This window comes from Struthio camelus, chromosome 10, assembly GCF_040807025.1.
Source record: "Struthio camelus isolate bStrCam1 chromosome 10, bStrCam1.hap1, whole genome shotgun sequence".
Classification (NCBI taxonomy): domain Eukaryota; kingdom Metazoa; phylum Chordata; class Aves; order Struthioniformes; family Struthionidae; genus Struthio; species Struthio camelus.
In genome coordinates, this window is record NC_090951.1 from 12,611,851 (window position 1) to 12,638,997 (window position 27,147).

Here is a 27,147-nt window from a genome sequence, read left to right on the forward strand (position 1 = left end):
TGTGGGGCGGGGAAGCTCCGCCCCGCGGGCCGAGGGGGAAGGTGGAGCTGGGCGGCGCCGTGGGGCAGCGCCGACATTTCCCGCAGGGTCGCGGCTGCCCGCAGCCCCGCTCGCCTCGCCCGCCCGGAGATGACGGACGCCCTGCCGCCCCGCGGCTGCCCGGCGGCCGAGCCGGCCGAGGACAGCTACTTTCGCAAGGTAGGAGGCGCCGGGGGCAGCGCTGCCTGGCGGGGACCCCCCGCTGAGGGGCGGCGGCGGGAGCAGCCGGGGCCGGGCCGCTTCCCCTGCGCTCGCCGGCGGCGGGGACAGGCGGCCGGTGCCCGGCGCTGCGCCGCGCTCCGAACACGCGGGCCCGCGGCCGGTCCCGCGTGGGAGACCGCGACCTGCCCGCTGGTTGCGCGGGGGCGGCCGCTCGCGTCCCGCGGGCTCCGCGCGGCTGCCCCGCCGCCGGTTCGCCAGGCGCCGCGTCCCCCGCCCTGCAGGCGCCCGAGGCGCGGTCGGCGCTTGTACCGCTACGGGCGCAGCTGCGCGTGGCAGGCTGTCAGGGGAGCCCGGGCTGCGGGCACGCCTGGTCCGGCTTCTTCCGTTGAGTAATCGTGCCGTGACACCCGGCGAGTAACCGCCGCTTAGTAGTCCACACGAGGAAACCGTCGAGCGCGTCAAAGTTCTCTCCGCTCAGCGTTGTGCCAGCTGTGGTGGCTGTGACGGTGCGCGCGCGCGCTCGCTCGCGGGCCGCCCCGAGAGCGGCAGGGTCGCAGAGCTCGGCGAGCTTCGCAGTTCACCGCGACGCTGCGGACTCCACGCACCGGGAAGCAATGACGTGTGTTCCTCGTGTATGAAAGTACTATATTTAAGATCGATTTTATACCTGATTACAAGCATCTTTCCCGCTTTTGAGTTACTTATTTCTCAAACCAGCGCAAAATGGATACAAACCTGATATTAAATAAAAGAAACCTAGAGCTGGGCAGGCCATGGTTGCCGTGGAGCTCTCGGGACGCTTCTGGAAGATTCATCTAGCGCATAAATGTGTTTTGATGAAGTTGTAAACTTCAGATCAGGCTAGATGCTTAAAGCCTTCACTCCCTAAAAGTTAAGTGTAAACAGGAAACCAGGATTCCTTGTTATGCATTAGTTGAATGGTCTCAAAGATCAGAGTTTTCATTCCTACTAGATAGTTCCAGGGGGAAAAAAAAAAACAACTTTTGAGTCTGGAACAGACTTAAACAACGAAGTGAACCTAAGGAAATCCTTTGGACCGTACGTGTATGTTTGAACCAAATGCCAGATGATTTTGTGTAACTGAAACTGGTCATTGAACTGTTCGTGTGTGTCCAGGGGCTTTTTGTTTCCCTTGCGAAAGAGTTCCTTTGTATCTTTCTTCCCTCCCTCCTTAAATCACACTATTTGTTTCCCCTGAAAGGATCTGAGGGCTGGTTTACCAGTTTTGTTGGTGCAGAATCGCATAAGTTTCCAAGGCTATTCCTTGTGTTTTGAGATCAAAGGACACTTACTTAATTGACCTTTTTGTTCTACAGGCTGCAGAGCAAGGTGAAAAAATTTGCTTTGCACCAGTACTGCTCACAAAAGGGCTTCCAAGCATGCTTTGCTCAATGAGGTGGTCTTCCATATTTTGCAAAAATGCTGTGCACAGACAGTGAAATTTAATGTTGATAAAAATCTAACAGTTTGTACAGTATCCACTTGCTTTAGACTTCTGACAATTTCTTGTGATAGACAGGTTGCTGTAGGAAGTATGCTCAAAGCTTATACAGTGCCCTTCTGTGTACTGAGCTCTCCAAATTCTTTAATACAACCTATCAAAAAACAACCCTCATTATCCCCAAGATGCAATATGTAAACTAATTATTTACTTAATTCTTACTTTTTTTTTTTCCCCGGAAGAAGAAAAATCATGACTACCTGTAGGTAAAGGTCAATGGTCAGAAATGGGAAAACAGAAACATGGTCCTGTTTCCTGCTTTACCTCTGCTTGGCGTGCTGCAGTTAGGCTTGCTGTGGTGCTGCCAGGTGAGAGTCTCGGTTGTGATGGGTGGCAGCTATCACTGCCCAGTCCTGCACCATCCCACAGGCTCCCTCTCTCTGTTCCCCCTCAGCAGCAGCAGCTCTGCAGGAACCACTTCCTTCCTTTCCCTTACCCCATTTCTGTCTGGTCTCTCCTTTCTCCCCATGACAAGGGCCCCTCATCTTTGCATAGGCAAAAAGCAGTTCTCCTCAGACCTATAAGATGCTTTGAGCTGGCTCTGAAGCCTTTTCTGTCTGTTTTTTTAATTGTTTTTTTAAACCTATTTTTAAGGAAACTACTTATGCAGCCACATAGGGTATATGCACCTCTGTCAATATGGCCCCATTCCTTTCCCCCTCTACTCCCCTCCAATCCTTTTCAACTTTTTGATTAGCTGCAACCAAACTTTTGAGAAGGATTTTGTTTTTAAAAAAAAAAAAAAAGTTATAAGTTGCCTGACGAGGATATGGCAAGGTGGAAGAGGCACCTTATTATGGCTTTTCATTGTAGAGAAGATGGAGCTTCAGGCTGGAACTTTTTACTTTGTGGGAAAATAATGCCCCAGGAAACTGGTTCTGCTGCTGTGCTGTTTATCTCAACCATCACTGGCTGATAGCTTAATTCAATATCTTCCCTAGTACAATAACAGCACAAACTGTACCTGTGTTCCTGGGTGGTGTAAGTGCTCTTGAAGCATCAGCCTCTTGCCTCTTCCTCCTCTGGGCAGACTTCCGTGTTCTTCCACTGTTACTGGGCTGCTACCTGTGAATCAACAGCTAAGCTTATCCCATAGGTCCATCTGATTTCTGTCCCCAGTCTCTTCCTCCCTGTGAAAGAGTCCATGGCCAGTAACTAATGATAAAACCAAATAATGATTTGTCTTGGAAGTAGAGCAAGGCATTTAGAAAAGAGTCCCCCCACCCTTACAGTCTGGTACTGAAGTAGGTCTATCCTTGGGTGCTGTTTTGCTTACCTGAGATGCTCCTTCCACCTCTAGGGAAGTTATTCTTTAAGCCTGCCATAGCCCTTTGGATTGCTTGCGCTCTCTGAGCTCCTTGCTGTTTTTTAGTAACTTTTGAGTTGTTATGAAAAAAAGAAAAAACTTTTAAAGCTGTTCTTCCCTCCCCTTTTTTATTTTATTACTGCACACCACCCCACTACACCAGTATATTTTCACAGAGTAAACATTCCAAGAAATGGGCCAATATACAGAATCTGAGGCATTTATAAATCCACACTCATCCATCACAAGATCCACAGCCTGCATAGACAGTGATCTGTTAGCAGGGCTGTGTGTGCCCTGCAAGAGAGCTAGGATTTTTGGGGGTGGGTAGGGGCAGAGCAAGGAAGAAACAGGCTTCTAGCAACATTTGTCTAGTATGTCTTTCCCACCTTAGTTTATTGCCTTGTAACTTCTTATGCAGACTGTAACTCTTCAAGTTCCCTAATCAGTCAGGAAGTTGCAACAGATAACAAGAAAAAGCTTTAATCCATTCATTTTCAAAGCTCACCCCTTCTGTAGCTCTCCAAGCATTTGCTGGTATTTGCTGGCACTATGCACCTGGTCCTCAGTTTGGTTCCTTTGGATAGTAGTATGTTGTGCTACATACAGCCAGAGCAGTAGGGCAGCTAGCTTAATAAATCTTTACCCTCTTAATGAGGATGCTTATTTTCTTTTTCCCATTCTTAAAAATTTGGCTTGATTTATGAGACTAGGTACTTGTCATATAGACCATGCTGATGAATCTTCTTATGAAGAAAAGAACGCTCTACATCTTTTGGAAAGAAAGACTGTCTGTATTAGTACTCCCTGCTGGAGAAAAGGCTAAAAACAGAAAACAAGCAGTTCTGTAAATAGAGCAGCACCAGGCTGAAAAAGTTGATGATAGGTATTATAACCTGCCCATGAATCAGCACTTCCCTAATTTACCCTCTCTCCTTCCCTCCTTAGCTTCTGGGATTTATTCTGCAGGGCTTCCCAACTGTGGTTAATGTATCAGTTTACTAACCTGCTACACCTGTGCTTCCACTGGGGTTTAGCTAATGTGGATCTCTTTAGTCATTAGTAGCCAGGCAACCATCAGCATTGGTATTCACACAGGAATATTTATTGGCCTATTTGTTCTCTTTCCACTTGTCTAGCTTGCACAGAAACAATTTTGTGATGATTCACACCTGATGTCATGCTTTATTCACTCATTATATACAAATTTAGAAAGTCCTGAAACTCAAAGTAGGACCTCGTATGAGACTAAGAATCACCTGAAATCTGGTTCATCAAGAAATAGATTCGTCTGGCACAATTTTAATTTTGCTTAGTGTGCAGTGTGACAAGACTGATTATTGTATATGAAATATGTATTTGAAATTTAATATAACAGTTGGTTCTGAAAGTTTGCACTAATCTTTACGGCCAGGCACTTAGAACTGTAAAATATTTGTTTATGCCACAGTTAGACCAGCCTCTGGAAGAGCAGATCTTCTTCTGTGTGCCCCCCTCCCCCCTCTTTTTTAAGCTTCAGATAAAACATCAACTCTTGAAAGACTTGTAGTATATATAGCTAGAATTTCAACACTGGACTAATAGAAACATACAAGAAACTGTAACTATACTAGTAGAAGAAGGTAAGGAAATAAACACATTGAATATTTTAGTAGGACTTAGGATCACTTCTAGAAATACTGGCATGAATCTTGCTATTTACAGTTTCTACTACAGCCAAGGAAGTTACTGCTGTAAGCTAAGTTATACGCATTTAAATATCTGGAGGGTATGACCGTTTGCGTACAGCACAGGGCTTTACAAGCAGCACAGGTTGTACTGGCTGGAAAGGAATGTTTTATTTTAAGTAAGAAGGCGCACCCAGTTTCAACTCTGTGTCACCTTCAGACAGTGTGTGGCTCATTTTAGAAGTTCAAACCACTGCCTCATAAATCATATTTATGAGAACTTCAAATACCTCCTATGATTGCTCATTGTTTGCCAAACAGTCATAATTTTTGTATGCATTACAACTGGATCTCTGACATGTTCTGACATTAGAAATACTTCTGTTTTGAAATAAGAACTTCCTGGCGAGATACTGCCCATCAACAGCTAACCTGGAGTCCCAGACTACTGGCTTGCCTAGCCACCCTCTCTGCCCCTATGTAATCTGCAGAATAAAGTCTCTGAAATCCCACCGGAGTCCTGAACTAGGGTAGGATACAGCCAGTCAGCCACTGCCAGCCGCTTCCTAATTCTGCTTGGACCCCTGCTGTTGAGCAGGCTGTGCCTGGTCCGAGAGACACGGCAATTCATGCCGAGATCCCACAGGCATTCATACTACAGCTGCTTGTCAAATAAGTGTGTGTGGAATAATGTTTATGGACTTAAAAATAAAAAGCAGTGGGATAGCCTGCCACCTAAGCTCAGGCATTAATCCTAATAGATGAGCAGGAATCCTGTTGGAATTGTTAGCATGCTCCATTAATTAGAAGATTGCTACCAAAACATGCTGGCCCTGCATAGGCCAGCCTTGATCAGGAGATGCATGTTTATTTTTCTAACATCAGTGTCTCGGTTTCTTCCAAGAAGTTACTTAACTAGGTGCATAAATGGTGCAAATCTATAACTTGTCATATGGATCCTTCCTCTGATAATGATGCATAGTAAAACATATTAGCTTCCTGATTTTGTAGTTCAACAATGCTATTCAACAAAGCAGGAAGAAATAAAGTAACTAGCTAACCAGACTTCAGGTTTTTAAAAGCTTTTATTGGATGGGAGCTAAGAATAATAGTATTTACACCTTAAACACCTCATAAAATACAGCTACGCTCTTAGGGGGGAAGAAAGGCTCTAAAACTGATAGCTCTGAGTTTATTAGTTTAATTATCTTTACAGCACAGCTATTCAACTTCTTGTTTTTTCTCTCTCTCCAAATTACATGCAATGTAAGCTTAAGTCACATTCTGTTCTTGGTCATTTTGCACCTTCATTAGTAACAAAAGTTATTTTGTTGTAATTTAATAATTTTACTGATAATGCGTAAGCCACGTCAAAATCCAGTTCACTCTCCAACTTGTCTTGACTCTGCAGAGAACTAAACAGTAATTAAATGAAACATCTAACATCCTGTTGACGAGAAATGAGGACAGTAGGTGTGGAAGCCACTGTGAAGCCTGGCTGCCTGATAGTCTAATGTACTGATCATTAACATTCTTGGGATTGTCTAAGCATGGAACTCAGTGCGAAATGCTGTCTGGGAAAGGGAAGAAAACAAGCTCTCCTATACAGAAGGAAACAAAATGAAGGTCTTATTTGTCTCCTAAATAACTTTTAAATAGTTATTTAGTTTGTGCTTTATACAAGGGAGAATCTTTCCCAGACTGCATATTTCCCATAATATTTCCTGCAGATACTGATTATTTTCACTGTCCTCTACACAGGCTTCTGCCACCATTTTTTTTAGCAGCCAGATTACAATAAAGGGTTTGTGTGCCAATGAACGCTAACTAGCTGAGTGCCCCCATCCTCTGTGCAGGAGATTGAAAAAGCAAGATTTTCCAAAAGGTAAAATATGAATTCTTTCTAGGCCTTGAGAAGTAAACGCAAGGACTTTAGGACCGAATCTTGATCAAAAGTCCACCAAAATAAACAAAATTGTTCTACTGAGCTTGGTGGTGTGGTAATCGGGTACTTGATCTTCCTGAAAACTTTCCCAGAAGTAGAGCTGTAAGGAAGTATTTGAATGATGTCATGAAACTTTTTTGGCACACAGGAAGGGCAGGGAGTTCTAGAAAGAAGCAGCAGCTTTATAGAGCAAACGAAGACAAGGGCAGGGAAAGGATACGTTCAGGAAGGATGCTTGGACTAAGCTGGAGGGAAAGAAGTTGGAAGAAAGCGTTGCAGACATTTACAGGGGTATAGAGCATGAAAGGCCCAAGGTGAGAATCGGGTATTCAAGCTTAATGCAGAAAGCAAGGAAACTATTGGCAAGGTTCAAATGAAAAATGACTCATAGAATGGAAGGAGAGAAGACTTTCAACATCAGAGAAAAGTTATATAACACAAAAACAAGAAAAAGCAAAGTAAAAGGAATAGTGGCAGCCCAGAAAAATAAACAGGCGGAGGGCAGAAAGCAATCTGCAGGTATAAAACCATGCTGTACCTTTAGTTATGCCCTGTTTATGTCTCTGAATGTGTATAAAGGAGCATAAAGTTTTTTTATAGCTAAAAGACTACTTTTAATCTTAGATGAATGAACGAGTTTGTTACGTGTACGTGTCGTCTCCAGTAAAAGGTTCAGCGCCTGTGTTATCGTATCTGCTGCCAATGTTTCCTCAACAAAGAGGTTATATACTGTCCATTCAAGTTCTGAATTTCAGGCCTCCGCTGTAATTGGTGTTTCAATGCAAAAATATTTCTGTGATGAGAGTAATTCAGTGTGACACATTTTTTCAAGTTATCTGACAAAGAGTTCTGAAGAGGTTTACACAAGCTTCCTGTCATTTTTACCTGCTTATTACAAACTTTTCAAAATAAAGATTTCAAATTAATAATGTTGTACTATGTGCTTTCTCAGTTAAGCTAGTGTAATCTGGACTGATCAGCTCACTTTACTGCCTAGCCAATTTGCCTTTATTTGCGAACCCAAATGAGATCTAAACTTCAAGTAGATAGTTAGAACTTCATGTTGTTTAGATACATGTGTCTGATGTGCTAGTATGTCATTGCCCTGCCACTCATAATTGGAGCTTGTTGAGAAACTTCTAAATGCTGTTATTGTCAAAACCAAATGTTTCTAGTCAAAACTTAAGAGGGAGAGGTCCAAAACAGTGAATATTCTAGTAGCTGTAGTATTTGTGGGAAGACTTGTATCTGACAGACCTGAGCCTCTTTCTTGTGTCATGCATGATCCAGCAGGAACCAGACAAGCTTGGCAACAAGATACCCAGCAAGGCCACTCAAGAGAATATGCTTCATGTAAGAGCAAGCCTTAGAACAAATTTGTCTTAGTTGCTTCAGAATCATTAGTTAAGGCTGTTGGGATGTGCTGGTGGCTTATGAGCATCTATTCCACATTCAAAAACAGAAGCATTTAAAAAAAGAGGGGGAAAAGAATCAAAAAGTGTAACTTACGCTTTCATCCTGTTTTTAAAAAAAAAAAAAAAAAAGGTGCTCAGAATGCCTATACTTTCCCCTCAAAAGAAGTTAGACAACCATGCAGTCCTGTTCATCTATACCTGTTTTATCTTGTCAGTGCCCCCCAGAGTACTGGGGAGCTCAGTCCTGCTCATACACAGGTTGTGGTAGTTCGTCTTGTGCATGTATGCAAGAGATGCAGATATGCAGGTGTATTCTTGCAAATCCTGGATTTTATGCTGTGCTTTTTAAGGGCTTTATTTGATGAGTAGCTGAAGGCAATCATCATCTCGCCCCATGGAGCTCTATTATTCCGTATATAGCCATAACCCATCTTACTTGATACGGACCTAGCCATATATGAACTTGTTTGGCCAAAAGGTAACAAGAAAAACTAATGGGTGGACAAATCATGGCACCTGGAACTGTGAACATATGCAGATGAAATAGCTTATAAAGCTTATTCACGTTTCACATTTCTGGTGCAGCATACAAAGAGGATGTTGGGTTAAGTGTGATAAGGCAGGGTAGATTTAAAGATTTGAGAGCATTCTCTCTGTGTGATAAGAAGAGCTGTGCAGACAAACAGTGCTGTGCCAGAAATACATTTTGGAGAGGTTCAGAGAGGAACCCAGGGAATGAGGGGTGGGAATTAAACTGAAGGTCTGAGCATCACCAACAGAAGAGATCCTTAATTCTTTTAAAATCTGTGAGCAGTGGTGTTGCCAAAGCCTGCTTTTTGATGGAACTGCATTTCAAGGCTGCGTATCTCCCAGCAGGTTGAGCAGGGAGCATCAGTAGGATTTTGTGCTTTACCAGATACTGTTTTTATGAAACCTGCAGGAACTTAGTAGCACTCTGTCAAATTTTGTTGTAATTAAACAGTAGCTTCAAAAGATTGTTAGGGAAGAACAGACTGGCTTCACACAAGCCTTAAAATAAATCATTTTTGCCTGTATTTTAATGTTAAAAGCTTTGTTCACAGTGTCTCTCTGTTTTTAAATGGCCAGGTTTGAGAAAAGAAATACTGCCAAACAATTGTTGTTACTGATGTCGGTGTAGTTAGCCTGTATTCACAGAGAACCTGTGTCTTTAAAGTTCATTCAAATGAAATGTCACTCACTTTTCAGAACCTTCCAACAACAACAAAAAATATTTTTCCTTATTTCTAGGGATGTAATCCTCTTGCTGAGACGGGTCGAAGTAAACTACAAAATCAAAGAGCTGTTCTAAACCAGCAGATCTTAAAAGCAGTGAGACTGAGAGCTGGTGCTGAAAATCTTTTACGGTATGTGCTAACACTTACTAGTTGTCTAGCTAGAGCAACAAAATGGTTTTGTTTGTTTGGGCTTTTTTTCCAGTCTCTTAGTGAGTGCTTTTTCTCAGTCTGCCTAACTGCTCTCATAATGTGCTAAATAAATTGCTACTGGATGCTTTGTGAATATCCCTGAAGCTTTTAAGCCTTAGCTCCATAGAATCATTACCCGCTCTAACATGCGCTTTCAAAGCCACTGTGTTGTAGCAAACGGGCAGAGCAGACTATCTTACACTGCTTTGGTTGATCAGTTTTATTGTTAGTGATAATGGCAAGTGAACATAGTAACGGGTCCTTTTCACACTTGAAATCAAATAACGGTCTAATCGCTATCCTATTGCCCTTTCTAAGTTTCTTTAAATCTGTGCTCCACAGTAGAAAGGAGCATCACTTCCCTGTTCCATGTGGTAGTGATATAGGAGTAGCAGGATAGCACATCTCTAATTTGAGAGGCGCTACAGTTAGCTCAAACCGTATGAGAATCTGGTGCCAACTGGAAGAGACCGCCTTTTTCCATTACGTTTTGTCCACCAAAATGTCTTATTTAACATACATTGTTTCTTGCGTAGCTGTACCCATAGAAATAACCTTATACTGACCTTGTCTTGTGGCTATTACATCCTGTGATTAACTGCTTAGCAAACAGTCATGTAGTTTTCCAGCAATCCATCGCCTCTGTTACCCAGAAGAACTGTGAAAATTTCCCAAATGCTCATCTGCAGTAGTCTCCTATGGTCTCTGTGTGTCTGTCACTAGAGGAACAACGGGTTTATGGAGTTTTCAGTCTCTAGGAATAAAAATCCAGTCAATATACTTTCCTTAGAGAAGTGAAAATCGCTCAGATAAACTTTATTTTCTTAAGCTTAACGTTAATTGATTGGTTGCTATTTCCCTGTCACCTGTCTTTCTCTCCGCTCTTGCCAAGAGAGGTGGTAGATCCAAAATTTATGTAAATCACTGCTAGTTTTAGCCTCTGTGACTGATATAATTTTGCTTTGTTTTCTGGTAATTGACTTAGGAGTAAGGCGTTAGTTCTTTTCCTTACCTTTTGTATTCATGCAAAATTCTTTTATTTGCTTTTGAAGGTGAACACTAGTCAATCAGTAGATGACTCTGCATGCCAACTGGGAGCTGTTTCAGAAAAGCTACAGAGACCAGTGATATCTAAATTGAACACTGGTTACTCTAAAATTCAGCCTAAAGTTATCCTAAAGTTGGGATCCTGAAATCAATATTAACAGTTAAAATACTTAGGCTGCTATTCACTAGAGTGGGAGCTATGCTGCTTTGAAGAATAAAGGATCAGACTTATTTCTAAGTTGTTAAAAATCTAAAATGAAATTATACCTGTTAGGTAATTAAAACTTGCTAGTTAGAAGTTCTTTGAAGTAAGCCATTTCAAAAGTAACCTGACCGGTAGCTGAGAGTTTACATGACTAGATATATTTACTGTCTCCTCAGAAAAAAACATAAATAAACCAAACTTTCAGATTCTGCTTGGATTTTATCAAGTTTCCAAAGTGGCAAACCAACCATTGTCTGCCAAGAGCCTTCTGCAATAGGACTTGAGGAAAAACTGGACATGCGGGTGCCTTTACTTTTGGCTGAAACGCGAGTAGGTGTGAACAAAGTGAGGTAGCCTTGAAACAAACAACCTACATTGTGCACAGACTTTCTAGAACCTCTGAAAGTCATCCAGATGTTACCACTGCTTAATTTAGCCAATATCAGGTGTCTAATAAAGTACAGCACAGAAAACTTACAGATGACACATTTATAATACGAAACACAAGCTTAGAGGTGTAGCCTTGGAATAACAACCAGTTCTTCATCAAAACGTTCCATAAAACTGGAGGATGTGCCAAGTGGAGATTAACTGTATGAGAAGCTTATTCATAAATATTCATAAAGATTAATTTTAATATGAAACAAAACAAAGGTAAATACAAAATGCTGCAAACTTTTTTTAAAGAAAAGTATTTATTGTCTAATAATTTGGATGCCCTAATGTATCCCTACATTATCTTAAGCCTGGATGCAGATCAGTGCTTTTTATCTTAAACTCGTATCTATGACTATAGATAAGAGTTTAAGTCTCTTGAAAACAGCAATATTTTATGGAGAATCAGGTTGGAATTAGGAAGATACATATGTATGCATATGCATCTTGAAATATACAAATAAGACATCACACAGCAATGCTCTGGGGCTGTGTTTACATACTAATATCTGCTGTGGTGGCAGTCTAAAAAGTTGTCATGTATTTACATGACACATGAATGGCAAAGGAATCAAAACAATTTTATTTGAGTCAGAAAAACAGATTTACAGAGGAAACTATATTGTATTGCAATGAAAGGGTTTTTTTTTTTTTTTTTTTTTTTTAACCTACATATGTGGTTGCAGAGTATTCTGGAATAACTGTTTTATGGAAAATGTATTTTGTTTTATTCTTAGTGGCATTACCAGAAATCTCAACAGATCATTAAGCTATTCAATTAATAAAACAAGGGACTCTATTTTGAAAAAATACATCCTGAACTGCCCTGCTCCACCCCCATATCTGGTTCGAAGAAAATAACACACAATCCTAAAATAGAGTGGTGACTATGTTTAAGATGCTTTTGTTCTGGTGATTAATGCATCCTAAAAAAAAAAAAAATACCCCTAACATCACACCAAAAAAATTAGTACACAGCAAACCTTCTAGCTGTCTGCATGCCATTATCTGGAAACTATCACAGGTTCTGTCTTGGCAGATTCTGAAACATGAGATCTTGCATCATCTCTTAAGGGAAAAAAATAATTTAAAAAATGCTGAGAATGCTAGCAAGGGGGTCCACAAAGCTGATGTTCAGCTCCTCTTTCTTGGCACTGAAAAAGTTGTGTCTTTTTCTCTCTGCAGAGCTACCACCAACAACAAAGTACGAGAACAGGTACTACTGGAACTGAGTTTTGTAAACTCAGACCTGCAGATCTTAAAGGAAGAATTAGAAGGACTTAATATCTCAGTAGAGGTTTATCAAAATACAGAGTAAGTGAAAAGCTAAGTTACTCCATTATCAACAAATCTGCTATTTATTGCTGGAAATAAAACTGTTGCTAGATAAATGTGAATGCTGGATAATAACTAGCTGAAAGAACAGAGAACTTGATAGAGAACATGTTTGACGGTGTAGATTTGTTGACTAAGGGTTAGTCTGCATATTTGCCTTTCTCTTGGGAAAGGTATGTAGCACTAATCCTTAGATACTGAGCTCCTTCGTGGAGGTGAGCACTGTAAGAATTGAAAGCTTCTGACCTTTGTGGGGAGATGCATGGCACCTAGAAGAATTTCCAGGTTGGGTACTAGTTCAATTGGATACTAGGTTGGGTAACTAGTTCAATTCATTATTACGTGAATAAACCTAGCAACGTAGTATCTGTTCTCAAATGCAATGCATGCAACAATCCTCCCTTTAGTTGGAGAATAAAAGCAACAGCGTGGCTTTGGAGGTCAAAGCAGTCTTGAGGTAATCTTTAAGGTGTGTGCTCTAGTGATAGAAATCCATGAATTAGCTGACTGAGAAATAAATATGTAGTAGATGCAATTTAAGTTGAGATTGCTCCAAAATGTTATTCTGACGTTAGAGAGACTTTAGAGAGTCAATTGATTCCTCAAACATCAGATTTTAAATTTAAAGATTATTCATTTCCTGAATACTGCAATGACTTCTCTGTCAGATGTCTTGATGCTCTTAAAACTAAGCGTTTAATATTGGATTAACTTTAGCAGCTCAAGACATAAATTTAGGCGATTCATGGGAAGGGGGGGTGTAATTTTGGGTCCTCTTATTGCTGCTCTCAGTATGGGGTTAGCTTCTGGCTAGTCAATAAGGTTAACAGAGAGACTAAACACATCTCCAGTTTGGCATCTTCCATTCGAATGCTGACTTGATCCAAAATAACTAAGCTTAAGTCTTCCCAAACAAACTTGTGCCATTTTTTTTTCTTAATTGCAAACTTTGACACCTCTCCTTTTTCTGATGAGAAAATGCTTTTTCATTCAAGATTTTACTAGTATTCACAGATGCATCTGAACATAGAGAGCAGTATGAAAGGGACAGCTGTGGGAGTGAGACTCCAAAAGTTCTAATCCTTCTTCTATCTAAAGAACATATGAAACATCTGACTTCTCAATGAAGGATGAGCAGCAGATCCGGCCCCAAGGCTGGTAGAACCTTGTGCCTGGACATCAGTAGGCTTTTCCTTTTCTCCTGATTCTCCTTCCCCAATTTGTTTTGAATTGTTTCTTATCTTTCTGATGCTGTGCGTTCTAGGTGCTGTAGGTGCTGTAGGTGTAGTACCACCAGCTACAGTAATCCATTCCCCCTGTAACTGCTGTCCAGCCTTTATTTTGCTTTAGCAGCAAATAACTATTAATAGTTGCTCTCTGAATCTATTATGCATATAGTCATCAAGATGAGGTCACACCTACGTTACTGGAAAGGTTAACTGTATATTTCCATCACTCTGCAGTGTTACATCAATCTGAAGGGCTGGCCTCTGTTTTTGCACACTTCTGAGCTGGGTTGAGTAGCACGATACCATTTCTATTCTGCTTTGGAAATCTAGGATCTCCTCCCTGTCTGTCCAGTGCCTCCATGAAGTATTGCATGCTGACTCCTTGGGTGTAACACTTTAGAAACTTAAAAAGTAGAAATTCAGTTTCTTTGAATAGCACTGGTATCTACAGAAACTCTGAACTGTACTAAAAATTAGTCAGTACAGATGTAGGGTTTCTTTTGCATGTGTCCCATTTCCTTTTGGAAAAAAAATCTTGCTATAAACTGCTATAAAAGTGCTATGGTTTATTCTAGAAGTCTCCTCAGAAATCACGTTATTTGCACCTCTTGCAGTGGTATTTGTGCTCCACACCCTGCAAGCCCTTCCTGAGCTAGCACAGCTGCTTTCGGATTGTGTCAACCAAGTTTTAGGACTCCTCCTCTGCTGAGGAAGCTGCACTGCTACTCCCACCTTCCCCCCATGGAATTTTCACCAGTGAGAAAGTGATTTTGCTGGCTTTGCTGATAAGATTATAAATGAATCACACTCATGGTATTTTTACAGTTTGTAACGGAACACTCTAAACAAGAATTAGACAGTGAATCAGTTGTTTGGAGGAAAAAGGAAAATATCACATAAACCTAATAACTGCCAGATACTAATCCATTAAATCTACTAAACAATGTGCCTGTAAGCAAGTCTGATCTTTCTTTTTCTTTTAACTGGGTAATATGTTTAGAGGAAGAACAGTATAAGTAGCTATTGTGCTGAAGAATAAATGGTTGTTTCCTAATATGATCAGGGTTTAAGTCCATGATATAGATATGTATTCTCTTGAGGATCAGGGTTGGGTGTTTTTTTTTTTTAATTTTTTTTTTGAACGTCACCATTTCCATCCTTATCATCCTTTGCTATTTATTTTAGAGGTTGATGCCTAGAACTGTTTAGAAGCTAAGTAGTTCTCGGACTTCCTAACCTTAGATTTTTTTTCACTGTTAAAGTTGGTGTACTCTGGCTGTGCATTTCCCTGTGCTACACACAACTTTTCTACATATTAAACCATTGATAGGATGATAATTACTGATAACTAACATAGCTTTTACCATGGGAGATCTCGTAGCAGCTGTGGAGCTGTTTTCTGTCTATGTAACTTGTGCAGGTGTATAAAGGTTGAGCTGTATTGCAACAAACAGGCTTTGAGCCTCCTTTCCTTGCAGGAAAAATAGGCTCAAATGAAAAAAGCACATGCAAGTAGCTTTCCTCACTCTTCCCCCTCTAGGAGTCAAAGGCCAGTAAACAGACTGTTTTGGGCTTGAAGAGATTGTTATAAACCATGTCCCTTTTACTTCAACACCTATCAGCACACTAACTTTCTGTCATCACATGGAACAAAAGTAATTCTCTTATCTACAGACAAATAGAAAACAAAGATTTCTGTGGTTTTGTGTATGTGACTTTTTTTTTTCCCCCTCCCATAGAGAGACTTTCAGCATTCCCTTGGTACCTCTTGGCCTGAAGGAAACCAAAGAAGTAGACTTTATGCTCCCTCTCAAGGTAAATTTCAGAAATATGTTTTGGAATAAATAATTAAAATGAAGAAAAATAATTTGCCTTTCAGAAGAAGTATAATTTATGTACAAGATGTCTTTCATTTTACTTGCCATAAAAAAAAAAGGGGCCTGAGATCACAATTTGTTAAAACTATCCAGCAATTATTTGAGTTCTTGAACTGCTTTGTTATGTAACTTATGTTTGTGTGAACAGAAAACTGGGTGTGCTTTCTGCTGGTGGACTTGATGGAAATGAGAGCTTTATCATTTGTACCGTACTTGATGTATAGCAAGTACTGCAAAGTGCAAATGAAGCAAATCTTCCTTGCTGAGAAGCTCTTGCAGTTTAAACAATATGTTGAATACTTCTGTTCTCCGTAGCCTGCAATGGAGCTGCAGCACACTTAGGTGCCTGTAGGGATATCTATATTTTCTGTCCTCATTTTTTTAGATTTTTTTTTCTGTCAAAGGAGAAGGCCTAGCTAGAATATGCTGAATAGAGGAGCTTGAAAAGCATGTCGTTCTGAGTAACTTATGCCTCTAGGAAAAAAGTGAATATTGATTTTAAGGGTGCTTCATGAAACCACTTGCTGGAGACAGGTATGACATGTAGACTAGGTCTTGCGTGTATGTGTAGCTCCCAGTGCAGTTAAAAGAAATTGTATCTGGTAAGTCTGAGAACATTATTTGGCATGTTCAAAACCCACCATATTTAAGGTAAATTGGGTTCGTGCCTTAGTTATATAAATAGCTGATCACAGTAGAATCAGTCCATTTATGGCAGGGGCAGGAGAATGGGGGCAGTTGGCAGCAGTGCTCTGTGGTTAAGAGCTACAGCATTATCAAGCCAAAGAGCGCTTGGATTTGGAGCTTCGCAAAGAAATTGTAAGATGCGCTTGCTGTCACTTGGTGTTTTTACTCTGGGGGGAAAAAATGGATTTAGACTCTGAGAGAATTATCTTTGGGCTTTCACTGAAAGCTGCAAGTAACGTTGGAATTAGTTATATAAAATGTCACTCAAATTGCAATAAAATTCTTCCTTACTAATTCTTCACGTTTCTGGATTTAGAAAATTCAAAGATTGAATACGATACCTAGACTATTCCATTTAACATTCATTATCAGCCCCCAAATTCAGCTTCCTTGTATGTCCCTATTTCCTGCTTGGAACAGAGACTAAATTAATGTACTTAGCTAGGACAGAGAGTCAGCACATGTTATAAGAGATCCCACTTTGGAGACAATAGAGTTAAACCAATAGCAAATGAGTATAAATAGGAAGAGAATAAAAATCTCTTCTACAGTCTTGACTATTGATTGCTACTCTAATTGTGAAAGGAAGTATAAAGGTTTTATGGAACACATTGCAGTGATACTCACACTTGTGCTAACCAAGCTCTAACTCAGTTGCAAAGCAGTGTTACAGCATTAGCACTGCTTTTTTGTGGGCTGGTTTACCTTGCTGGCTACCTGAGCTACCTTATTTGTTTCCGTACTACCGTGCATTGTGCAGCGTAGATGTGCCTCATGATAAACTGTCCTTTACATCACCACAGAAATTGTCTCTGCTTTTACATCTCTAGGTTACTCTCAGCGGCCAGATTCTGCTCCCTTTTATGCCATTGCAGCTTTGTCAGTCTCAGTGGAATTGCACTAATATAGCTGACAAGAATTTGGCAGAGTCTCTTCCTGTTAATGAGTTTTCATGGTCACTTGATTCCCTTGTTATTTCATAGTTAAGAGGGTTCATTTGTCCCTTTCAAAAACATTTAAGTGCTGTTGTTTTAAAACCCAATGGAGATGATGTAATAGGTGCTTGGATTCCTTTACACTAAACTGGAGTTTCTTGTCTCTGATATCAGATGAAATTATTAGTTCAGTTGTCTTTTTGTAGCCTCATTACTTTATATTTTCATTGACAGGAAGAGAGTAGAAAAGATGCAGCTCATGACTGAAACAACTTTTTACTGTCTGTAACTACACAAAAATTTAATGAATGGTTTTGGTTGATTTTTAGCTTAATTGTAGCTATTACTTTTTTAGGACTTTATTCTGGAACATTATAGTGAAGACAGTTCTGAGTACGAAGATGAAATAGCAGATCTCATGGATCTGAGACAAGTAAGTTCAAGTATGGCATAACAATGATCATTACATCAGATCAAGTTTTTAATCTCTGATATCAGATCTTTTAATCTAAAATGGTAAGTAATAGTGTTTGTATGGAATCAGGTTATACCGCTTTTACTCATAACTTAATGTATTTTTACTGACTTTACTTCCGAGATATGGAACATGAATCTCCATTGTCAAACAGCTGTACAATCTGAATAAAGAACAAGTGAAGAAAAGGATGAATGAAAAAGTTATGTGAAATTATTGAGCTATTGACAAAACTTTGTAAACCCAGAGTCTTATTATTTTTGAGTTTAAATTATTTTAAAATTAGCAGGAAGAGTGTTGAAGTGACTGCATCTGGTAAAGGGCTGTAGCAGAATTACCGTTATTTCTAATTACTGGTTATTTCCAGCTTTATACTGGAAACATAATATTTCCTTCTAGCTTTCATAAAACACCTACAGTGTTTGTTTTGCTAACTCTGAGGCTTGCCAGATACATCTCCCATGTGCTTCCTTAAAAGTTATGTGCTACCTACTGTATAACTGGAAAACTCTTATTTGGAGTGCATCCATAAGGCCTTAAGCTTACTGTTTCAGATTCCACGCATTTCTGTGATATGCAGAAGTCCAAAGGAAGCAGAGCTTTATTCTTGGTGTTTCAGTATTCATCCTGTAACTCAACAGAATGTACTTTAATCTATTGTATTTTAAGGCCTGCCGTACCCCCAGCCGAGATGAAGCTGGTATTGAGATGCTAATCAGCTATTTTCTTCAACTTGGTTATGTAGAAAACAGATTTTTTCCACCCACCAGGCACATGGGGATTTTATTTACCTGGTAAGTGTGGAGTTCATGTTTGTGTTGGGGTTTTTTCTGTTTTGTTTTGTTTTTTTTGGCAGAACACTGTTAATCTTTAACTGTCTTCTGTTTGATTTGAAGAATGTCAGTGTCATTGTGTTCCCCCTTCACCTCTAGCGTGTTTTCAATGCTTTCTTTAGTATTAAGAGTAAACCTGAATACAATAAAGCCCTTTCCATGCTTAGGGTGAAGTCATTGGTTAGATTATGATCTGAGCTACAGGTTTGTACAAGGGAAAGAGGAGGGGGGGGAAATCCTCATTTTAGACAACTGTAGATGTTTCCTGGACTCTGAACCTTGGTATGTGAAGCAGATTGGGAATGGATCAGATCTCAGTTCACCCCTTCAATTTGATGAGAACGGCATTGGGGCCATAAAATAGAAGTAATGTCATTTCTTACTGCAGGGGTGGGTTTACTACAGCTGTTAGCAAGGTTGGACTCTGAATTCAAAACCTTGATTTTTATGATGAGAAAAGATGATGACTACCATGCAGCCAAGAAGAATTAAATTTTTAATCCTAACTGCAAGAAGAAACTTTAAAATAAGAGATTTAGAGGTTCTGACCATGCCAGTGGTTGGTCTTTGGCAGCATGTAATAGTGCATGCCTAATAAAAAGAATGAGAACATAGCAAGCATGCATGTATACTTCCCCAGTATGCTCTCAGCCTCTATAATCTGTTTTAGTGGGACTTTGAGTTAGGTATGGTGTGCTTAGAGGTTTTGCTTTAAAAGCCCCTGAAAAGTAAGCCTCAAATGAAGCCATCATCTAGTTTGCTCTAGTCTGTGACATGGCACCTGGATGGTACTCAGAGTACATAAAGGTGATTAGAAATACCATTGTTTTCACTGTATCAGAACAGTCATCAAGAATTCTGCTTCTCTTTTGGAAAAACAGAATGAAAATATCTGTGGTTTCCATGGACTCTGCTTATCTTAACACTTTTTGTATTTATATTTGTTTCCAAAGGTACGATTCCTTCACAGGTGTCCCAGTGTGCCAGCAAAATCTGTTGCTTGAAAAAGCAAGCATTTTATTTAATATTGGAGCCCTCTATACCCAGATTGGTACAAGATGCAATCGTCAGACCCAGACTGGACTTGAAAATGCAGTTGATGCTTTTCAGAGAGCTGCAGGTACAAATTTAAAAGCATCAGGAAAGTCTTAATGCAAATATTCCAAATCTGTGTGACTTCCTGCAGCTCTCTGCATTTCCCACTGACTTCTTCACACAAAAAAGGAGGAATAGGGAAGCCTAGTGAAGAGCTGAGACAAAGCTTTAATTCAAAACCTGGAGCTGCAGTCTGAAAATGCTGATAAAGACAGTGAATGCCATGGTTAACGATTAATGAACTGTAGCTCAAAGGTCTGAGCAATAGCTGTAGTGTTAACTGTTTCATTCTTTGTTTTGCCAACATGCAAAACCTCCATGAATATTACATTGGTATAAAATCTGTACAAAAAATAATTTTAAGGGTTGATGAAGGGCTTAATGTACAGTTTTTCATATGGAGTCTTCAAAATTAATTTTACTATGTTGTCATATAAAATTTGCAATTCATTCGAAGTTATCTACATGTTTTCCATAGATTTCAAAGACAAATAGATTCAAATATTCAATGAATCTCCAACCCAAAATAAGAAAAAAATACAAATTCTAGTAAAGAGAATCGTATCCCTTAAACTAACGTTATAGAAAAAAATTTTCTCTTCCTGTAGCTTTTTTAAAATGTCATCAGTGATACATAGATAATATGTATTTGTAAGCTGTATTTGTAATCAGTATGTAGCGTAAGATTGTTGCTGCATTAACAATCTGTGACTATTGGTTTCCACTGCATGTATAGCTTTAAGAGCTGCAAACCATGGACCATAGAGTGGGATAAAACCCCTCTTTGGAATACTGAACAGGTGATACTGAACAGGTATCCAGAAACCTTGATAGTATTTCTTCATGTATTTTTAGATAGATTTTTATCTTTCTATCTATGTATTTTATCTAAAGGAAATTTCAGTACTTGAGAAAATTCTCCTTTCTGCTTCTGCTCCTTCCATTTTTACAAATAAAATCACTACTTTTCACTTCAACGTATTCACAGAACTGTATTAATTCACAAATTGAAATGTATAATCTGCTACTCTGTAGTACCTCTGCAGGGCCCCAAACCAATGTGCTCAGGAGGCATTTCTTTCTACCCGTGTAGAAAGAAACCTGGTTCCATAACACTGTTCTTTATGTTGCTTAAGACATGGTAGAGAGCATGTGTTAGCTGTTTCTTAGTGCTGAATGGAAATTATTGCACAGAGTTTATCCTCAACAAAGCTCTCGGTGTCTATGTCCGTACTACATAAGCAGAAATGTGTTCAGACCTAAAGAAAAGATTCTTTTTCTGTACTTTCAGTTCCTTTCATAAGGCAGTACACTCTATCAGTATCTTGGATGTCTTTGACAAGTTCTTGCACAGTGCAAAGGTGCATACACATGGATATAATTAAATTTTGTATAAGATCATTTTAATAAAGTAAAATATGTAAATATTAATTTAGATGGTGAAAAACGTCAAAAACTAGTAGTAAGCAAATACAGCACAGCAGAGTCAGAACTGAAAGTAGCGACAAGAAATAAGATTGCAGAAGGTGGGACACTTGTAAAGGAGAGGTCTTATTGTTACACTTGTGCAGTATTATCAGCAGTTAGCACACTAGCAGAACTCGCTAAACCAGTTGGATGACGTGCATGCCCGAAGGTTACATTTCCATCCATGTAACGGCTACTTAATGTTTGCACTACAGTTAGTGTTTGTTTTTAATTTGATAAATGATAGAAACAATTAATGTGTTGGTGGAACCAAATGTCTGGAGCAGAATCTAATTCTACCCTATTAAACGTATTGTTCTTACTGTTTACTTACATAGATGGAACAGAGCTTTCATTGGGACACTCAATGCACTTAGCAGCATCTGAAAAGAAGATTCATAATTAATAAGTTTATAGGTTTGTTTTTTCCCTCCATCCAAGCAAGTTACCTTTGCCGTCTTACAGTGGTGTAGCTCTTTATTTTTTGTCCGACATGCAAGTCCTAGCCTACTGCCCCCGTACAAAAGTCACATTCAGTTGAGCACAGCTCTTAAGTTGAAGCAAAAAAACTGTTATAAGCAAATGTGAAGGTACTGCCTTTAAAACCTGCAGCTTCTGTGGCTCCTGTAAATTATAATTTTGAGAACTTTGCCCAAGGACATTTGGGAATGCAAGGGAAAACTAGGAGGTCAGTTTAATTTCATGTTTACTGAGAAACCCTTTGGGTTGATATCGTTCATTTGGATAATTCCTGGAAAGTGTGTTGTCAAATTTCTTATCCCATGTGCTAGACTTTAATTAAAAATTAATTTTATTGTTGGTGAATTAAGTTAACCTGTTTCCCTATTAGTAATACTGACTAAATCATTTGGTAATTTCAGGAGTCCTGAGCTACTTAAAGGAGACCTTTACTCACACACCAAGTTATGACATGAGCCCAGCTATGCTGAATGTATTAATCAAAATGATGCTTGCTCAAGCTCAAGAATGTGTCTTTGAGCAGATCAGCCTACCTGGAATACGCAATGAGTTTTTCACACTAGTGAAAATGACGCAGGAAGCTGCAAAGGTAAAAATGAGAGACTTAAAACTTAGTCTTTGAAATAACTGTTTGCAGTGCTGTGTTACTAGCTAAAGCCTGTACTAACGCTAACAGGTTTTATTAAACCTAAATGTTAAAAACCATTAGTGAAAATAAAAAGTAACAAAGGATGGCTAACAAGTTACAACAGGAGGTAAAAATGTGAACACAGCAGTATGAATATCATTGCATTAGAATTGTATTAGACTTTTTTTTTTTTTAATTGAACTTTGACAGAAACATGCTGGAACATGTGGGCAGTGGACTTATCCAAGGTTTCTTACAATCTGTCTTCCAAACAGTACAGATCTTGTTTGCAGATTAACATGTAAAAGGACAAGAGTTGTTTCTGCAGCTGCTGAACAATTACCTGGGTATAATTTCCCAGCAGCTAGAGGGTACGCAAATCTAAAGAGCTGAAGTCCAAAAGAATAATTAAATGGTAACTGTGGGGAGGAAGGGTGTCCAGATAAGCAGAGTCAGTTGCGGTTTCAGGTTAGTAGCTGCAGTACTATCTTGAGAATTGCATTAAAAAATGGAGAGACTGACTATGCCCCAGAAGGTAGTGTTCATACTCGGTGGAGGTTGGTGACATCAAAAATACATGACGTGAAGATGCTTTCTGAGCCATTTCAGAGCAGTGGATATCTAATTGCTTCCATACTAACTAAAGTGGGCAAAGCCTTTCCTACCAACCTTGCAAAGCCACCCTTATTTGTAAGTGTTGATCAGCTGCTGGAGAGAGACTTTTGGATTCTGTCAGGTGGAGTTGTTTGATTCATTAAAGCAGTGTTCACTGCTTGAAAAGCTATTTTATCTCCTCTGGATAAAAGACAGTAGCCCAGATTTATCTAGACCACACAAGATTTAAGGCTAGATAGGACTCCACAGTTTCAGAAGTTAAGGGCAAATCTAAAGTGATATGCTTAACCCTCTTTCTCAGCTGCAGTAACATGACAAGATTTATTTTCAAATTAAAGAACTGTTTATTATGTAGTGTTTTTATTGAACTCTCTCAAGCCACATATTCTTATATAGAATTGATTTATTTTTCTGGGAATAGGGTGGGGAGAAGTCAGAATTTGGGAATTTCATTTTCCCCAAACTTACTTTCTACCCTGCCCTTGTAGCATCCTGTTCCCCCTCCCTCCTTTGACATGATGCACATTGTATTATCTTAAGGCTGAATGTAATATATTTCACTTGAGTAACTGAGCTCCTAATCTCAAATATAAGTTCTTATACTTTAGTTCTGTGCTTTATTTTAGGTGGGAGAGGTTTACATGCTGGTCAACACTGCAATGAATCAGGAACCAGTCAAGGAGAATATCCCTTATTCCTGGTCTAAACTGGCACAAATAAAATCAGACCATTACAAAGCTCTAGCGCATTACTTCATTGCCACCATCCTGTGTGACCATGAGTGTAAGAAGAATAATGTTTTCTATATATTCGTACAAACAATTATTTGCTCAATGAATAAGACTAGGCACTAGGAACTTTGAGGTTTCAATATTTGTTATTTTGTAGCCATTCTCCCATGCAGATATGCTTCTTTATGTCCTGTACAGGAGAATGGCAAAGTTCAATACACTAACTTTTGCAGAAACACATGAAATGCTATATCTACTGTATGCTACTAAGTTGTTCAGTTCTTACATACATGTTTTGGCAAATAAGCATTACTTACGTATTGCAGATGATAAAACTGATACAAGTCCTAATAACTTGAAATTCCCATCAATATGATTTGTAAGAATATTTCTTCATGTTTGGAGAGAAAGTAGCAACTATTGCACAATACACCTAAAGGAACTGAGCACCAAGAGATGTGTAATGAGCTAATGTTCTATATCAATCATTATAGTACAGTCCAGTGATGATGAAGATCAGCAGGAGAAAGCCATGTCCCAGTTGTATGACTATGTGCCAGAAGGACTGAAGATTCTCACCGTTTTAAAGGACAAAGTTCAGAGAAAACAACTAGGTAACTGCCAGTCTCATCCAGCTAATGGATGATAGTTGAAAATTACTTTGTATTTATTGTGTTCATGGAGGACAGCTAACAGTTTGTAATTTCTTCAGGGAAAGCACATTTACGCAAAGCAATTGTTTACCATGAAGAAGCTCTAAGAGTCTGTGGTCTGTGCAAAAAGCTTCGAAACATCGATGTTCTTCAAGAGGTCCTGACAGCTGCACACAAGCGCTCACTTCTCAAATATGCTCAGCAGGACAAGGAAGATGACTTCCTCAGCCTAATCCAAGCTCCGGATATCCTTCGTAAGTACCCACAGCTAGAAAACCAGGGTCTCTAACCAATAATCTGGTGCCCAAGCTAAGTCAGTAATGGTCTTATTTTCAGAAAGTCTTGAGCTAACCTTCCTTCTCTTCCAATCTGAAAGATGCAGCCTTTCAATAGTGTTTAAAGTTAGGCAACACAGCATTTATGGCTAAATGAAGAAGCTTTTTCTGTGCTTTTTGTTCTGCTTTTTTTTTTTTTTTGCCTACATTAACCCGCATTAGTGTTTTTAAGAAATAACGCTTATATAATTTGAAAACGTCTCGTGATGATTCCTTTTAAGAGATTAATAATGGGAAGAATCTTTGGATCATGCTAACAGGTCAGTTTGAGGGGTACAGAGTTTTGGAAGACTTTTTAAAAAAAAAAAAAAAAAGGGGGGGGTGAGGTACATACCTCAGGGAACTGGAAAGAGATGGTAGTGGTAGATCAACTAAGAGCTGCCAGTAGCAGTAATGTGCTTCAATTTAGGATTGGATTACTAATTCAATTACTAATACTAATTCAATTAGTATTAAGGAGCAGAAAAGTATTTAAAAACTAGCATCTGAATTATGTTTAGAGAAATTTTTATAATAAAAGGGAAATTCCTATGAAAGCTACCAGTGAAGAAAGTTTGCATTATTGCTATTTTGATATGTGACCATTATATATATATATTACAGTAAGATATGTAACAGACATTTGAGATCAGATTCCTTACATGTTTCCTCAAGCACGGTTTAATGAATTTTGTTGTAGCTGCTTCACAGTGTATCCATCTCTGGCCACATCTTATTTTGGACTGGACAACAGTGATACTACTTAATATTTTTGTTGTTGTTGTTTTGGCTGAATATCTCATGAGCTACCCCCCTCCCCCCCCCAAACTGAGAAACTTAAAAGCTAAAATCATAAGGGGAAAGACTAATAACTGTTTATTGTAGCACAGGTTTTACCTTGGTTTAAGCTGTTAACTTAATTTTACTACTTCTGGTTTTTCCTACCTTAGTCCAGCTCATTCAACTATTTCCTCTTTGGGAGCTATGAGAAAGAGCAAGGATTTTTCTTAATTATTTTTCAAAGAAAAAAGCGTGCAAGAGGAGAATAGTGTAGTTTTGTCTGGTTGTATTATTTTAAGCTTGTTCTATCAATAATATGAGCTCTGAAGTTTTTTGTTTTTCTTAGGTGATTTACAAATTTGTTGTATATCTTTCTACTTAACTTTTTGTACAGTCTGTTAAGAATTAAGAACTTCTGTCTAGCTGGAAAAAGAAAAAGAAGTCAGTATCTTTAAGATACTTTCTAAAGATAAGAAGTTAAGAGACTTCTTTAAGAAAAAGAAGTCAGTATCTTAATTCTTTGTTTGTTAGGATAGCGATGTCATTAACACTGGAGAGAATTAATTTTTTTTTTTTTTTTTAAAGCTGAAACGGAACATAATGTAGAAACAGTTGCTCCTCAGTTTTCCAAGGTGAAAGTTAAAGACTTCTTTCACAGGCTGGTATGTAATATACTGATGTTTGCCAACCTTTGTCACTTTGCTGATAAGTGTATGTTTAGTCTAACGTGAGAGAAATGATACTATCTTAGCCTGAAAACATTATCCTGTAACAGCTGTTTTTTCAGAAGTTATTTGACAGACCACTCCTAGCTTCAGAGGTGTAAGTCAACCTGAGACTAGCAAAGAATAAAAATGTTGTTTGTATATGGCATTGGACAACATTCATTCTTGATAAGCTTCATACACATCCTATAAAATTTCAGTGGATACCTCATTTACCTCATAGGTGGGGGGAAAGGGAGGGTACTGGGAGATGACAGGCAGGCAGAATGCCTAATGTTGCATGCTACAAAGCCAGTCTTTCAGGTGGCTTGCTGTATATCAGTGATCAAAAGGAAGTAGGAATTCTGATGAGGATCAGAATATCTGATATTCCTTGAAACGATTTATCTTCTCTAAAGTGGAGTGATACAGAACCTTGGAGCCTGCTACAGGCCTTAACAGAGATTTCAGAACAGGTTGGCAGTGCTGCTGTTAACCTATTCGTTTTGAAGTATCCCATGAAGAGTCATGAGACATCTTAAAACTTCTGGGATAAATCTCACTGTTCTATTTCTATGGAAGTAGCTGGGAGTTAAACTGAGTAAAACCTACATAAGATGAGCTTAAAGCATTCCAACTTAAAAATGCTTACTTGCAAATGACAATAAACCATCATGTGCCTGCTGCTATATGACCTCCAGGGCCCACTGTCAGTGTTTTCAGCCAAGCAGAGATGGACGGCGCCACGTACCATTCGCTTCCGCTGTGAAGCAGGAGAGCTAGGGTTCAGTCTTAAAGGAGGCTCGCCAGTACAGACTTACTGTCTTGATCCAGTTTGTTCTGCAGCAGTAAGTAAATTGGTGCAATATTAACTATTTATTTCTGGACTCTAGCATTAAAATTTTTTAAAGTATAATTTTAATTTGCTTATATTTATGTATGGAGGATTTCCTGACTTCTAGTATGCATCAGTACAGTCCATATAATCTGTACAAGCTTTCAGTGCTATATATGCCTTAGATGTTAGAGTATCTGCATGCTTGACATCACATTAAACTAGAGTAATTTCTTCCTCTGATCAAACTTGATAGATAAAATCCCAAGCAAATATATTATTCTCC

At 39.1% G+C, this 27,147-nt stretch overlaps 1 protein-coding gene across 1 annotated transcript in view; it reads left to right on the forward strand.

Annotated features, from left to right (window-relative positions):
- The first annotated feature begins 4 nt into the window (after positions 1-4).
- The window catches only part of RHPN2 (rhophilin Rho GTPase binding protein 2), a 30,718-nt gene continuing 3,575 nt past the window's right edge, over positions 5-27,147 (forward strand). Inside the window, exons 1-13 of the mRNA XM_068955278.1 lie at positions 5-198; positions 9,326-9,441; positions 12,374-12,502; positions 15,492-15,567; positions 17,607-17,684; positions 18,396-18,520; positions 19,513-19,679; positions 22,003-22,190; positions 23,471-23,627; positions 24,070-24,189; positions 24,288-24,482; positions 25,908-25,984; positions 26,728-26,874. Coding sequence (XP_068811379.1) covers positions 130-198; positions 9,326-9,441; positions 12,374-12,502; positions 15,492-15,567; positions 17,607-17,684; positions 18,396-18,520; positions 19,513-19,679; positions 22,003-22,190; positions 23,471-23,627; positions 24,070-24,189; positions 24,288-24,482; positions 25,908-25,984; positions 26,728-26,874 — 1,644 coding nt within the window. The 5' untranslated portion in view covers positions 5-129. The remainder of the gene's footprint in view (positions 199-9,325; positions 9,442-12,373; positions 12,503-15,491; positions 15,568-17,606; positions 17,685-18,395; positions 18,521-19,512; positions 19,680-22,002; positions 22,191-23,470; positions 23,628-24,069; positions 24,190-24,287; positions 24,483-25,907; positions 25,985-26,727; positions 26,875-27,147) is intronic.